A 15,344-nucleotide genomic window follows, 5' to 3' on the forward strand; every position below is an offset into this window, starting at 1 on the left:
AGCACCTTGATATGCCACACCTGTGAGGTGGGGTGGATTATCTCGGCAAAGGAGAAGTGCTCACTAACACAGATTTAGACAGATTTGTGAACAATATTTGAGAGTAATAGGTCTTTTGTGTACATACAAAATGTTTTAGATTTTTGAGTTCAGCTCATGCTAAATGGGAGCAAAACCGAAAGTGTTGCGTTTATATTTTTGTTCAGCGTAGTTGTATGAGGGCTTATTATTAGCGGGATGAGCTGTAGTTTTTATTGGTATCATTTTTTAGATGCATATGACTTTTTGATCACTTTTTATTAAATATTTTTGGGAGGTGAGGCAAAAAAACAGCAATTCAGCCATTGTTTATTTTTTTACAGCGTTCACCACACGGGATTGGTACCGTTATCATTTTATAGATCAGGTCATTACGAACGAGGTGTTACCAATTATGTGTAATTTACTTTATTTTTTATTTTTTTTTAATCTCATATAAATGAGTCGGATGTGGAAAGGTACATTTATTTTATTTTTAATTTACATTTTTTTTTTACATTTTTTATTTTCACACTTTTTTTGGGATCAAGTCCCACTTGGATCTTGAAGATCCAGTGGGGCTGATAGCTGTACTATACTTTGCAATGCTCCTGCAGTCATCAGTTTTACACTGATAGATGGCAACACTGGACGCCTTTGAAAGGCGCCCGGTTGCCATGGCAACCATTGGGCCACTGCCATCGCAAAGTAGCAGCCCGATGGAAGGGTTTGCAGCACAGTGTCAGCATACAGCTGACACTCGCTGCTGATGGCGGCGGCTCAGGAACGGAGCCGCCGCCATCACATACAGCAGGGGGACCACTCAAGGGGGCAAAGATGAGGGCTTGGGGCAGGGGACACTGATGAGGGCATGGATGGGGGCAGGCGGGCACAGTTGCCGGCACATACATAGTGCACGCCCGGTAAAGCTGGAGGCATGGGGCACAGATCGGGGCAGGGGGCTCACATACTGGGAGCACAGATTGGGGGCACTGAGCATATAGTACCTGATTTCAGGCTCTGATCTGCAGAGTGGCGGCATTACTGGACTGTACACTGTCCCTGACAGCGGCAGTCCAGGGTCAGAAGCTTTAATCTAAGCGCTTTGCAGTGCTTGGATTAAAGAGGTGCCATAACGTTTATATATGTGTTATCTGCACGGAGTATGTGCACATAGGATGTATATAGCCGGATGGCAGTCGTGAAGGGGTTAAGATCTGAAGCACCCAAAATATTTTCCTTTTCTTTTTTTCGAAGCCATATAGTAATAAATCAGATGTTAGCAATTATCAACATTTCTTTGCTTTACTGGCAGAGACGTTGAAATTTGTTTGATTTATTTTTGTGTCGATTTTTGTTTTTTAATTAACAGAAAAAAACATACTGATATACTTTCAATATAACTGTCCCGGTGTCCAGGCGCAGACTGGAAACTAAAAATGGCCCAGGAAAAAAACAAAAAACTAAATGGCCCCATGTTGTAGTAGTGTCCAAAATGACAGAAGGCGGGCCAACACAAGTAGGCAGGGTCAGCAATACCATAATGCCAAATACCATCCCAGCAGAACCAAATACCACAGTGCAGCACAATATATTGCCCCAAAAGTTGTCCCTCTGTGGTAGCCATCAATAGCTGCCATTTTCTGTCCTCCTCTAGTTGTCTCTGATTAAGATATGGAGCAGAAGGCTGAGATGGAGGTGAGATGCGGCCATAGCAGTTAAATTCAAGAGGATATGTGCGGACGCTAACCAAGTACATAAGTCCCTGATTCTCACAGCGTCAATTACCACTAAGGCTCATTATGTATCCGCCCAGCGGTAGAGAGGAGGACTTGGGTGGCTCCCCTGGGCATCAGCCCACTGGGAAATTTTCCTGTAGGGTCTATGACCAGTCCACCCCGCCAGTGTCCAGATTTCAGTGCCAGTCAGTTTCACTTGAGGGTTTAAGTTCCTCCCGCGGGCACATGATTAGAGATCTGCTTGAAGGGGGCTCGCTGTCTGGCTCAATGGAGTAACGGCTAATGCGGAGACAGAACTTGTGAGCCCGCTTCACTAGTCACATGCCGACACAGAGGAGCAGGTACTCCATGACAAAACGAAATGGAAAATGGAAGTGGAGCAGATCGGCTCTGAATTTGAGACGCCCCAGGGACAGCTATTTGCATGTCACGTACATTAAAATACATTTTTATCTGGCCGGATAAATCAGTTAACCAGTGTTTTTAATGGCAAAAAAATCTTGCTGTTAAAAATACTAGAGGCTTCTAATGCAATGAATAGAGCGTGAGGATGCCGCAGTTCTATACATGGTAGGAGGGAAGCCCTGTTACATATTTTCCATAGAAACTTAGCCGCTTCAAGATACACTTCTGACTGTTTCAAATGACAAATCTTTTGAAGTAAATGAAAAAAATAAAATAAAATTCTGTGGGGCAATATTATAAAGCAGATCTGGATAAAGCGTAGCTCGATAAATTTCTCTTTGAATCTGTTTCTTCAAAGACACCTCTGTCGCCAATATTCAAAAACCGCACGGATTATCCTTTTGAAATATATAATGTGGTGGACTTTGTAAATGGCTTAACAGGCTGAGTCACTCTTCCAGAAATGGATGTAGCCAACGTCCTGCAGATCCTGGGACTGTTGCTGAAATACAATAGATACAAACATGGAGCTATCACCTTCATCTCGCACTCTAAGGCCTCATGCACACGACCGTTGTTTGGGTCCGCATCTGGGCCGCCGTTTTCAATGGGGCCGCAAAAGATGCGGACAGCACTCTGTGTGCAGTCTGCATCCGTGGCTCCGTTCTGCGGCCCCGCAAAAAAATATAACATGTCCTATTCTTGCCCGCGCTTTACGGACAAGAATAGGCATTTATATTGCCGGCGTCCGTTCAGTTCCGCAAATTGCGGAAGGCAACACGGGCGCCTTCCGTTTTTTGCGGACTGCAATAAACGGCACGGTCGTGTGCATGAGGCACAATGCTGGCGATAGTTGCAATCACTGCGCAGGCGGTACAGGTGAACGCTGCTGTGTGCACTCTGCTGAGCCATGAAAAAAGGCAACTTCTCAATTTCAAAGAGGAATAAAAAATAAACCTTTACAAAAAGGAAACAAAAAAAAAATAAAGTCTTGTCTTTCTGGCAGAGTAAATTGAAATTGTGGATTGGGAACATTGAAACAATCAGAGCCATTTAATCTGGTTCTAGGCAAATAAAAAGCTAATTAATTCAGAATTATTAAAACTATAGCAATTACTCAACGCTGTAATGTTTAGTGCATTCACCGATCCATGACATACAGGCTTAACACTGCTAGATGATATGCAAATGCAATTAAGAAACATAAGGAACAATGTTCTACACTTGTCCTTTCAAGACCAAAAATGTCTATAGCCATGTGTATCATTTTTGTGATCTGCCGGTTACACAGCAAAGACCTATATATTCTATAATTTTACAATGATAATATTAACCTGTTAGGCTACTTTAACATCTGCGTTTTTGCTGGATCCGTTATGGATCTGCAAAATACTTCCGTCATGATAATACAACCGTCTCCATCCGTTATGGACGGATCCGGCTGTATTATCTGCAAAATAGCCATGACGGATCCGTCTCTAAAACCACTGTAAGTCAATGGGGGACGGATCCTTTTGTGTCAGAGAAAACGGATCCGTCTACATTGACTTACATTGTGAGTCATGATGGATCCGTCTTGCTCTGCATCCCAGGACGCACTCAAATACGCTGCTTGCAGCGCTTTTGTGTGCGTCATGGGAACGCTATGAAACAGAATGGAATGCATTCTGGTGCACTCCGTTCCCTTCACTTCAGTTTTGTCCCCATTAACAATGAATGGGGACAAAACTGAAGCCTTTTCCTATGATATTGAGTTCCTATGACGGATCTCAATAGCGGAAAGGGAAAGAAGGTGTGAAAGTAGCCTTATGGCAATACTAAAAGACATGTATGGTTAGTAGTTTTCTGGGGCTATGAGGAGAGAGATACCATTTCACCCTTGTAGGGGTGGTCAATCGCATTGGTCATACAGGCACAGAGGCTTGTTTGTAGGTGCACAGCAGTCCGTCCTCATAGAATGGGACAAGCCGCTGTGACGGTGTAAACAATGGAAGGGACCTTTATTTTGCTGATCATAGGTCGGACCCCGCCAACCAAATATTGATAGTCTATGAAGGTTCCTGAAGGTCCCCTTTGATATGGGCAAAAGAAAAATAATTTCTGTGCTTGCACGGATCCCTGTGTAAACACAATGTGCATGTGCTGGTTCACCGCTGTCCTGCGCAGGCATGGGTTTTAGAGGGGCCTGTGGATGATGTATGCAGTGTTATCCTAGTCCATCAAAAGAAGAAGCAATTTCTTGCAAGGTCCGGATAAGCCCAGCAGACACTTGAACGCTTAGGCTACTTTCACACTCGCGTTTGGTGCAGATCAGTCATGGATCTGTACAGACGGATCTGTTCAGATAATACAACCGTCTGCATTCGTTCAGAACTTGGGCATAGCTGCATGATATATCAGTCCATGTAAAATGCAGAGACAGATACTCCCCACCAGAGGTCGCACTCTATGTTTTCCAGAAGAGCAAAAATACTCCTTTTACCATTTTTGAGGAGTAGTTTTAGCTGCTATGTTTGCTGGTGTCCTCGGGCAAAGCTTGATGTACGGAGCTTTGTTATTGGTTAATCAGGTACCAGCATCATAGCTGCTCTGCCTGTGCCGTTCAGGCGCAGGGAAAAGTCGGAGGCGTATTAGTTAATGTCCTGAATCGGCCGTGTGCACTCAGTATCAATTGACTGTGTCTGCAATCTGCAAGATATGGAGCGCTTCCACATTGTTCTATTTTTTTTTTGCAGGGACCCATTCAAGTGAATGGGCCCGTTTCCGCAAATGGCGAGCACACGGCTAGTGCCCATGACTTGCAGACCACTATTTGCGATCCGCAGCATGGGCACGGGGTGCACACACTCATGTGCACGAGCCCTTTCAATTAAAAAGAGCTGTGGTTTTGGACCTTTGCTCAAAATGTTCCAATTTAACTCAAGACCTGTCACAAAGTAAAATACAGTTTACAAGCTGTAATGCAATTGCCAGAGAAGAACACCTAATCGCTGCAAATAGGCTGGAGTTTTGACAGCTCCGCAATCAAGACATAATTACATTTGTTCTATAAGCAGAATGTTTAGATGCTTTAGACTTGCCAGCGGTGGAAAATAGACGTTACATAAGTCTGACAGAAAGGGGGGAAAGTATGTGTCTCCTTAGTAAAAGGCATTTTAAAGACTTCTTTAAACCAATGGTTAATTTATTTTTACAGCCAATTAAATGCTTAAAATATGATTAAAATTAAAACAGTAGTCTACTTTAGACTTTTTTTAGCCAGAAGAAAGAGCTGCTGCAACAGTACTTAAAGGGGTTGTATACCTTTTGATTACTGATGCTCTATCCTTTCGATAGATCATCAGCACCTGATCAGCGGGGGTCCACGGACACTTGGGAGCCCTAACGATCAGCTGTTTGAGAAGTCAGTAGTGCAGTGGCCTTCTCGCCAATGATGTCATGACTATTATCACTGGCTTGAAAGTGACGTCACAAATATTATCACTGGCCTGTTATGATGTCACTGGGAATGCAGGAAAACAGCAAGAAGACCATGGTGCTACTGCGAGCGCCACTGCCTTCTCAAACAGCTGATGGGCAGGGGTCCCAGGTGTCAGACCCCCACCGATTAGATGCTGATGATGTATCCTAAGGATAGGTCATCAGCAGGGGCGTAGCTAAAGGCTCATGGGCCCTGGTGCAAGAATTCAGTTTGGGCCCCCCTTCCCTCTGTGCTTTGTGGCCAGTGGCAGGGGAGGAGAAAATTGAAACGGCACCACCCAAGCCAAATCTTGACCTAACCTCTTCTCTCCAGTCAGAGGTGTAACTTGACCAGCATGCGCTTTCTATAATACTGGTGTCTTCTTATGAAGCACAAGGGTCTTTGGGCCCCCTCAAGCTTCTGGGCCCGATAGTGACTGCTACCTCTGCACCCCCTATACCTACGCCCCTGGACAGTTGCAATGCAGAAACGTCATGGTTCCTGCTAAGCTGAGCAGAGGGAGAACACAGGATAGGGGGAAGGTGTGCTCCAATCATCTTGGGGACTGGGATAGATGAGTATTACTTTTTTATTTTATTAAAACTACAGGGCAGCACTATTGTGGGGGACACTAAGGGGGCCACACTATTGTATAGGTGGCCTTGTAAGGCTGCACGAAGGGCCAACACTATTGTAAAGGGCATTAAAGGGACATTAAAGGGACATTATTGCAAAACGGTCACTATCCGTTCTTCCGCTATTTCGCCGTGCCGCCACTCCATCCCAATTGACTATAATAGGGACGGGCGGAGCTCCGGCGCAGTACGGCAGTTCGCGGTGAGAGGCCTTTCGCCGTGCACTGCCGTGCTCCGCAGGAGCTCCGCCCCGTCCCCATTATAGTCAATGGGGACGGAGCGGCGGTCCGGCGAAATAGCGAAAGGACGGATCCGACAGGGTGAACAGCCTGTCGGATCTGTCCTGCCGCAAGTGTGAAAGTACCCTTAAAGGAAGCAAAATTGTGAGGAGGGCACTACTGAGTCAGCCTTACTGTGAGCAGCACTTGTGTTGTGGGGCACAGCAATGTGTTAATAGGGCAATACTTCCAGCATTAACAAGGACAGAACATGCAGGACCAAGTTGTATCAAAGCCTCCCACTGAACTGGTGAGCACATATGAAGTCACAGTCCTGTCCCAGCCAAATAGGTGTCAGCTATCCAGGGAACGGAACTTGGGAAGGGATGTAACCACGTGCTGCTCCCCATACAGAGACAGCTCCTCACACACAGAGACCCCTCCTCATATTCAGACAGCGCCTCACACACAGGTTGCTGACCGTGACCCTCTGCTCGTCACGCCACCACCCTCACCTCCCTCACTCGCGAGTCGCATCTTCTCCCCCACATCCGCCCGTTAGTGTCACCACTAGACAGTCTCAAAACTCACCTCGCCGCCAGCCACCGCACGTCCGCACTGCCGCCTGCTTCTGAGTGTCTGACTGGGAGCCGGATATGCGCGGAAACCACGCCTCCGGCTCCTCCTCACTCAGTCAGACCCGGCTCACTCAATGTTGCGGCCGCCCCCTCTGACATGACAGACACGTGAGCCGCCAACAGCCTGCGCTGCGCCGTGCGCACTGCCCCCGGGACGGGCCCTGGCCTGGATTTTGAATAGGAGGCGGTGGGGGGGCTGTGGGCCCCCCTAGCTCAGGGGCCCGGTCGCAATTGCGACCGCTGCGACCCCTGTAGCTACGCCACTGGTCATCAGTAATTAAAAGGTTTTGATCACACAGATAACTCGGACAACTCAATAATTAAAACATCTCCTCCGTCATCGCCATCTACCACCCTACTCGTGCTCTCCGTTCCGTTAGCGACCTAAGACTAATAACCTCCATGATTCGTACCTCTCACTCCCATCTTCAAGACTTTTCTGGAGCTGCACCTACTCTCTGGAATACTCTGCCCCAAAATATTAGGTCAATTCACAACTTCTCAACCTTCAAACGTGCCTTAAAAACACATATTTTCAGGCAGGCTTATCAAGCTACCTAAACTGACTTTTCCCAGACTAAACCTCTCCCCCACCAACTCCTCTGGCCTGAACTCGATCCTCTAGTAGTCCCAACCCTAAGCAGATCGGCCGGCACCACTCCTGTCAGTTCAATAATGGCTCAAATCCAACAATCAACTACCCTATGTGTCACCCCCAATTCCTCCTAGATTGTAAGCTCTTGCGAGCAGGGCCCTGACTCCTAGTGTTTCAGTTGCATATTAGCCAGTTACTTTTGTTTTGTACATGGACCCTATGAAGTTGTAAAGCGCTGCGGAATATTGTGGCGCTATATAAATAAATATTATTATGATTATTATTAATACACAAAACAGAACCAGTCAATCAAAGGACCGTGTCACCAACCAGATAGTAAATAATGCACTATGGGAATTGTTGAGATTTTATGTCATGATAGGATGTACAAGAGATGTATGGAAAAATGTGAACTCCACCAGCGCATTGAATTGGCGTGAAACTGTGGTCAAAATGAGTCAGTATATCTGAAGTGTCAAATATACCATTATTAGAAAGACGTGTCTGACATCCACAGTGTTTCATTTTAGGGGGGCATTCACACAGCCATATTTATTCTGCGGCCGTCAAAACGCAGATCTGCAAAAAAATATAGTTGACATCCATGTGATGTCCGTGTTACGTCGGACAAATCGGACAACAATAGGTCATGTTCTATCTTTTTTGTGGGACTGCAGAACAGACGTACAGGTGTTTTGTTTTTTTTGCAGACCCATAGAATGAATGGATCCTGTGCGCAAAAAATTTGAATTGGATGAAGACCAAAAATACAGTCCGACACTTATCTTCATTGCAGCTGGAACATACAAATACAAATTAGCACCACAAAGTAAATACCTTTTGGTCCAGGTGTCTGGATTCAGACCTCGCTCTATAGCGGCATTTTCAGCTGGCAGTCCAAATGCATCCCAGCCCATTGGATTAATGACCTGACAGATGAAGAATGAGAAACAATAAATAGGAATGTTGCTACTCCAAAGTAACATAATTGCAAGACAAGAAGAACCAAAGGGGTTCACGGTAACTGATTTGAAATGGCCACCAGCAACCTGTCATAGAATATGAGCGGGACTGGTTGCCTTCATTTGCAGAGCTACCTAGAGTAGGGAGTGGGGCTTTGTTACACTGCTCTATAATAGATGGTAATGATGTGATCCTGCCCGTGATATGGCATCATGGCTGAGCAGCCTGACAGGAACATTCACCAATATGTAGAATCTGCAAGTGTTAGGGCTCGTGTGAAGCCCGTGCATTTGCGGATCCGCAATACACGGGTCCCGTTCCGTGGCCATTCTGCATCACGGATGCGGACCTATTCATTTTTTAAATGGGTTTGCAAATCCGGAGATGTAGAACGGTGGGGAACGGAACCACGGAACAGAACACTAAGGAAGCACTACGGAGTGCTTTCTGAGGCTCCGTTCCGTGCTTCCGCACCGCAAAAAAAATAGCTCTTGCTCTATCTTTTTGCGGAACGGATCGCGTACCTATTCAGGTAATTTTAAATTATTACCGGAGAACCCTTTTAACAGGTATACAAACAAAACTTTTTAAAACGCAAGACCAAAATCTTGCAATCAGTCACAATATACGTATACCCTACTACTTCTCCCTTCAGCCATTGCTTTAACAAGAATCAATGAATTCTAAATCCCTGAGAGTCAGTTTAAGGCTTCATTCACACGTCCGCAAATGGGTCCGCATCCGTTCCGCAATTTTGCGGAACGGGTGCGGACCCATTCATTCTCTATGGGGACTAAATGGATGCGGACAGCACACAGTGTGCAGTCCGCATCCGCATTTGCAGAGCGCGGCCCCGATCTTCCGGTCCGCATCTCCGCAAAAGATAGAACATGTCCTATTCTTGTCCGCAGCTGCAGACAAGAATAGGCATTTCTATAGGGGTAAAATACAGAAATGGCAAAGTGGTCAGTCCTATGTCACAACACGGACAAGTACTTGCGCTGCTGCTGGTCCCAGAATAGTGCGGTAGGTTTCACACTGGCAAAGTCAAATCAATGGGTTTTGGAACCGCGCTGCTGGACACTATGTGCTCCGGTCACAGGTGAATGATACAAGGGTGTCCACCCTCTCCTCTATGTCAAGGGATACGATCCTTCCAGATCTCCTCCTCTACAAGGTTTAAGATGATACGGAGAATAGTGAAGCACCCTTGAGAATCTTATCTTTAAAAGGTTTTATTCTACTTACAACAAATCAGTAGACAAAAGGCATAAAATACAAATAGATCGTCACAATCCTGCCCTACAAAAGGGGCAGGATTGTGACGATCTATTTGTATTTTATGCCTTTTGTCTACTGATTTGTTGTAAGTAGAATAAAACCTTTTAAAGATAAGATTCTCAAGGGTGCTTCACTATTCTCCGTATCATCTTAAACCTTGTAGAGGAGGAGATCTGGAAGGATCGTATCCCTTGACATAGAGGAGAGGGTGGACACCCTTGTATCATTCACCTGTGACCGGAGCACATAGTGTCCAGCAGCGCGGTTCCAAAACCCATTTATTTCTATAGGGGTGCCGGGCCGGGTGTGTTGCAGGTCCGCAACACACCACGGACGTGTGAATGGAGCCTAACATTTAAAAACGTAACCAATGCGCGTTATCATTGTGAGGTGCTGTAATTCCTGGTGGTTCAGAACAAAATATTCACACCAGACTGTCAGCAGAATCCGCCGTACTAATGTGCCTTTAGTGGAGCAGAGTTTGGAATAACCACCAGATTTTATAATCCCTAATCATGTAGGGATCTCTGCTACATCCAAGGCATAATGTAGCAGAGAAGGTAGCAGAGCATGTTCCCTGGGCGATGGGCTCTGGGACTAAGGTAAAAGGGAAGGGCCACAAATTGAATCTTTACCCAAGGTGAAAATAAAACCCAGCTATGACTTCTTTAGGCCCCCAGCAGTACAATACAGCTGCCACCTTTTAATCATAACTAAATGGCTTAGCTGAACCTGTCCCAATCTACATGGCAAAGCTGATAATGCAGTATGCAGTATTTCCTGTAGAAAACAGGAAATTTCAGTATGTGCGTAAACTGGTATACTTCAGTATTTTTATATGAACAGTCACTTTAAAAAAATCAACAACATTTAAAAAGCACTTGTATGCAGGAGCAATCCTATTCAACCATTCACTTGAATGGAACGAGTTCTTGGAATTAGACAGGGGAGATGACGCAGAGTGTAATGGAGAGGAAGCAGCACTCGGGTGGAGCACACCTCCTCCTCAAACAGCTGATCAGGGGGTGCTAGGTGTTGGACCCCTGCCAACTAGATATTGATGCGCTATCCTGAGGATCGGTCATCAGTACAAACCCCTATAAACCTGTCTTGTGAAAATCGACTGCAGTGCCCCCCCCCCCCCCCCAAAAAAACAATTTTTATTATTTATGCAAATTAGGACATCAGTTCAACGAGGGGTGTGGTCAGCAGTTGAAAGCAGCGGTGGACAGAGGGGCTAGGCCCCTCCCTTTGTTGCACTGAAGATGTAATTTGCATAAAGAATACAAGTCTTTTTTTCACAGGTTTGTAGTAACCGAGGCAAGGCACTGTGCAATATAGAAAGGGCTTATCATGTTGAGGCAATCCCTTTAATACCATTGTGTGAAGTTAATTATGTGCTATAAGCAAGATCAACAAAATGTCGGATTTCCACAGATCAATGCTAAAAGCCAATGTGGGTTTCAGAACACAATTTCTTCATTGTGCTTTTTGTGTGTTTTCCCTTCTCTTTATAAAAACCCATCCATTTGCTGCATATAAATAGGAAATGCTATAGACTAAAAACAATAATATTACCCATATATTAACAAGAGAGCAATCATAATAACATCGCAGCACTAAATGCATTTTCCACACATAGAGCAATGTCTCCAGAAAATTCTTTCACATACAGTAAGAAACTGCTGATGTATATTAATAACCATTTTTATTTATTTTACAGATATATTATAGTAAGCATAATCAAATATCATTTTTCTACTGTTGAAACCCACGCTACACTTTCTTTTTAATCAGGTAAATTTTTGTTCTTTTTTTAAATGACCTTTATGCTTCTCGATTCAGCTTAAATATATCATCTTATAACCAGAGTACTGTATCTTATTACAAGACATGATATTTTTTGTCAGTAAGCATTTCTATCCCATTGATCCAATAGCAAAAAAGCTGTCATAAATGAAAGGTATATCATAATAATTAAAGGACACAAATAGTTGCCTCACATGTAGTACTGCACCTAGTTGTCTGCTTTCAAGTAGACAGTCTATACCTTATTACCTGACAGTGGTGTCAATTCTGCTACCTGGCTCGCATACAGTGGGGTTTACTGACATTTCATAGGCCAGTCATAGTAAAAAAAAAAAAAAATAAATAAATAAATAAAAATAAAAATAAAAAAAAATAAAATGAAAACTGCGCGATTTCACAAACAAATCCATTCAGTTTCGTTTGAAATCGCGTTGTACAGTTTTTATTGCGTGGGTACAATGCGATTTACTGCGTTTTGCACGCGCGTGATAAAAAAAACTGAATGTTTACAAACAACATCTCTTAGCAACCACCCGTGAAAATTGCATTGCGTCCGCACTTGCTTGCGGATGCGATGCGTTTTTTACGCAGCCCCATTCACTTCTATGGGCCAGCGTTGCGTAAAACTCGCAGAATATAGAACAGGCTACGATTTTCACGCAACGCACAAGTGATGCGTGAAAACCACCGCTCATGTACACAGACCCATTTAAATGAATGAGTCTGGATTCCATGCGGGCGCAATGCGTGAAAGGGGCCTTACGCCTAACTAGAGTTGAGCGAACACCTGGATGTTCGGGTTCGAGAAGTTCGGCCGTACAATGCGAGGTGCTAAAAAATTACCCCTCTTCCTCCTCCTCCTCCTGGGCCACCTCCTCTTCCATCATCGCCCTAAGTGTTTTCTCAAGGAGACATAGAAGTGGTATTGTAAAGCTGATAATGGCGTCATCGCCACTGGCCATGTTGGTGGAGTACTCGAAACAGCGCAACAGGGCACACAGGTCTCGCATAGAGGCCCAGTCATTGGTGGTGAAGTGGTGCTGTTCCGCAGTGCGACTGACCCGTGCGTGCTGCAGCTGAAACTCCACTATGGCCTGCTGCTGCTCGCACAGTCTGACCAGCATGTGCAAGGTGGAGTTCCACCTGGTGGGCATGTCGCATATGAGGCGGTGAGCGGGAAGGCCGAAGTTACGCTGTAGCGCAGACAGGCGAGCAGCAGCAGGATGTGAACGCCAGAAGCGCGCACAGACGGCCCGCACTTTATGCAGCAGCTCTGACATGTCGGGGTAGTTGTGAATGAACTTCTGCACCACCAAATTCAGCACATGCGCCAGACAAGGGATGTGCGTCAAACCGGCTAGTCCCAGAGCTGCGATGAGATTTCGCCCATTACCGCACACCACCAGGCCGGGATTGAGGCTCACCGGCAGCAACCACTCGTCGGTCTGTTGTTCAATACTCCGCCACAACTCCTGCGCGGTGTGGGGCCTGTCCCCCAAACATATGAGTTTCAGAATGGCCTGCTGACGTTTACCCCGGGCTGTGCTGAAGTTGGTGGTGAAGGTGTGTGGCTGACTGGATGAGCAGGTGGAAGAAGAGGAGGAGGAAGCCGAGTAGGAGGAGGAGGCAACAGGAGGCAAAGAATGTTGCCCTGCGATCCTTGGAGGCGGAAGGACGTGCGCCAAAGAGCTCTCCGCCTGGGGCCCAGCCGCCACTACATTTACCCAGTGTGCAGTTAGGGAGATATAGCGTCCCTGGCCGTGCTTACTGGTCCACATATCTGTGGTTAGGTGGACCTTGCCACAGATGGCGTTGCGCAGTGCACACTTGATTTTATCGGACACTTGGTTGTAGGGCTGCAACGATTAATCGATGTAATCGATTATATTCGATAACTGGATTCGTTGTCGACGAATCCAGTTATCGAATAATCGCCGATTCGTTGCTATGCGGGCGGGCGGGCACTGCATCTTTATTTTACCTTTTTACAATGACGCTCCTGTAACAGCCAGGCAGAGCGGACGGCGGCGTAACGTCACTCACTCACGTGACACGCCTGCTCCGCCTCCTTCATTCATGAGGTGGGCGGAGCAGGTGCGTCACGTGAGTGAGTGACGTTACGCCGCCGTCCGCTCTGCCTGGCTGTTACAGGAGCGTCATTGTAAAAAGGTAAAATAAAGATGCAGACGTGATTAGTCCGACTTATAAGCATCGGGGCCGGGGCTGTTATGGGGAGGGGGGAGGATCTGTCTATGGCACTGCTATGGGGAGGGGGGTCTGTGTATAGCACTGCTATGGGGAGGAGGGGGGGTCTGTGTATGGCACTGCTATGGGAAGGGGGATCTGTGCACTGTTATGAGGAAAGGGATCTGTGCACTGTTATGCCCATAACAGTGCACATATCCCCCTCTCCATAACAGCGCCACCCACAGATCCCCCTCTCCATAACTGCGCCACCCACAGATCCCTCTCCATAACAGCGCCATCCACAGATCCCCCTCTCCATAACTGCGCCGCCCACAGATCCCCCTCTCCATAACTGCGCCGCCCACAGATCCCCCTCTCCATAACTGCGCCACCCACAGATCCCCCTCTCCATAACTGCGCCGGAATTTACACTTTCTCTCAAATGTAGATGGAGAGCTGAACGCTTCCGTGTGACATGGTGGAGATGCTTGGTGACGGAGGTGGTGGTCTTGGTGGTACATCCTCTGTTTGCTGGGCTGCAGGTGCCAACGTTCCTCCCGAGGCGGAGGAAGAGGCCGAGGCAGCAGCAGAAGAGGTAGCAGGGGGAGCCTGAGTGAGTTCCTTGTTTTTAAGGTGTTTACTCCACTGCAGTTCATGCTTTGCATGCAGATGCCTGGTCATGCAGGTTGTGCTAAGGTTCAGAACGGTAATGCCTCGCTTCAGGCTCTGATGGCACAGCGTGCAACCCACTCGGGTGTTGTCGTCAGCACATTGTTTGAAGAACTGCCACGCCAGGGAACTCCTTGAAGCTGCCTTTGGGGTGCTCGGTCCCAGGTGGCGGTGACCAGTAGCAGGCAAACTCTCTTGGCGGCGGCTGTTCTGCTTTTGCCCCCTGCTCCCTCTTTTGCTACGCTGTTGGCTCGGTCTCACCACTGCCTCTTCCTCCGAACTCTGAAAGTCAGTGGCACGACCTTCATTCCATGTGGGGTCTTGGACCTCATCGTCCCCTGCATCGTATTCCACCCAGTCTTCCTCCCTGACCTCCTGTTCAGTCTGCACACTGCAGAAAGACGCAGCAGTTGGCACCTGTGTTTCGTCATTATCAGAGACGTGCTGAGGTGGTATTCCCATGTCCTCATCATCAGGAAACATAAGTGGTTGTGCGTCAGTGCTTTTTATGTCTTCCACCGCTGGGGAAGGGCTAAGTGGATGCCCTTGGCAAACCCTGCCAGCAGAGTCTTCAAACAGCATAAGAGACTGCTGCATAACTTGAGGCTCAGACAGTTTCCCTGATATGCATGGGGGTGATGTGACAGACTGATAATGGCAGAGATAATGTGAACGTGCTGGATCCACTGTCGGCCACCCAATTGACTAATGCCTGTACCTGCTCAGG

At 46.6% G+C, this 15,344-nt stretch overlaps 1 protein-coding gene across 1 annotated transcript in view; it reads right to left on the reverse strand.

Moving 5' to 3' along the window:
• LARS2 (leucyl-tRNA synthetase 2, mitochondrial) overlaps nt 1-15,344 on the reverse strand; it is a 185,240-nt gene that overhangs the window by 134,266 nt on the left and 35,630 nt on the right. Inside the window, exon 4 of the mRNA XM_044293661.1 lies at nt 8,546-8,637. Within this exon, the coding sequence (XP_044149596.1) occupies nt 8,546-8,637 (92 nt within the window). The remainder of the gene's footprint in view (nt 1-8,545; nt 8,638-15,344) is intronic.

Source organism: Bufo gargarizans, chromosome 5 (genome assembly GCF_014858855.1).
Source record: "Bufo gargarizans isolate SCDJY-AF-19 chromosome 5, ASM1485885v1, whole genome shotgun sequence".
Classification (NCBI taxonomy): Eukaryota; Metazoa; Chordata; class Amphibia; order Anura; family Bufonidae; genus Bufo; species Bufo gargarizans.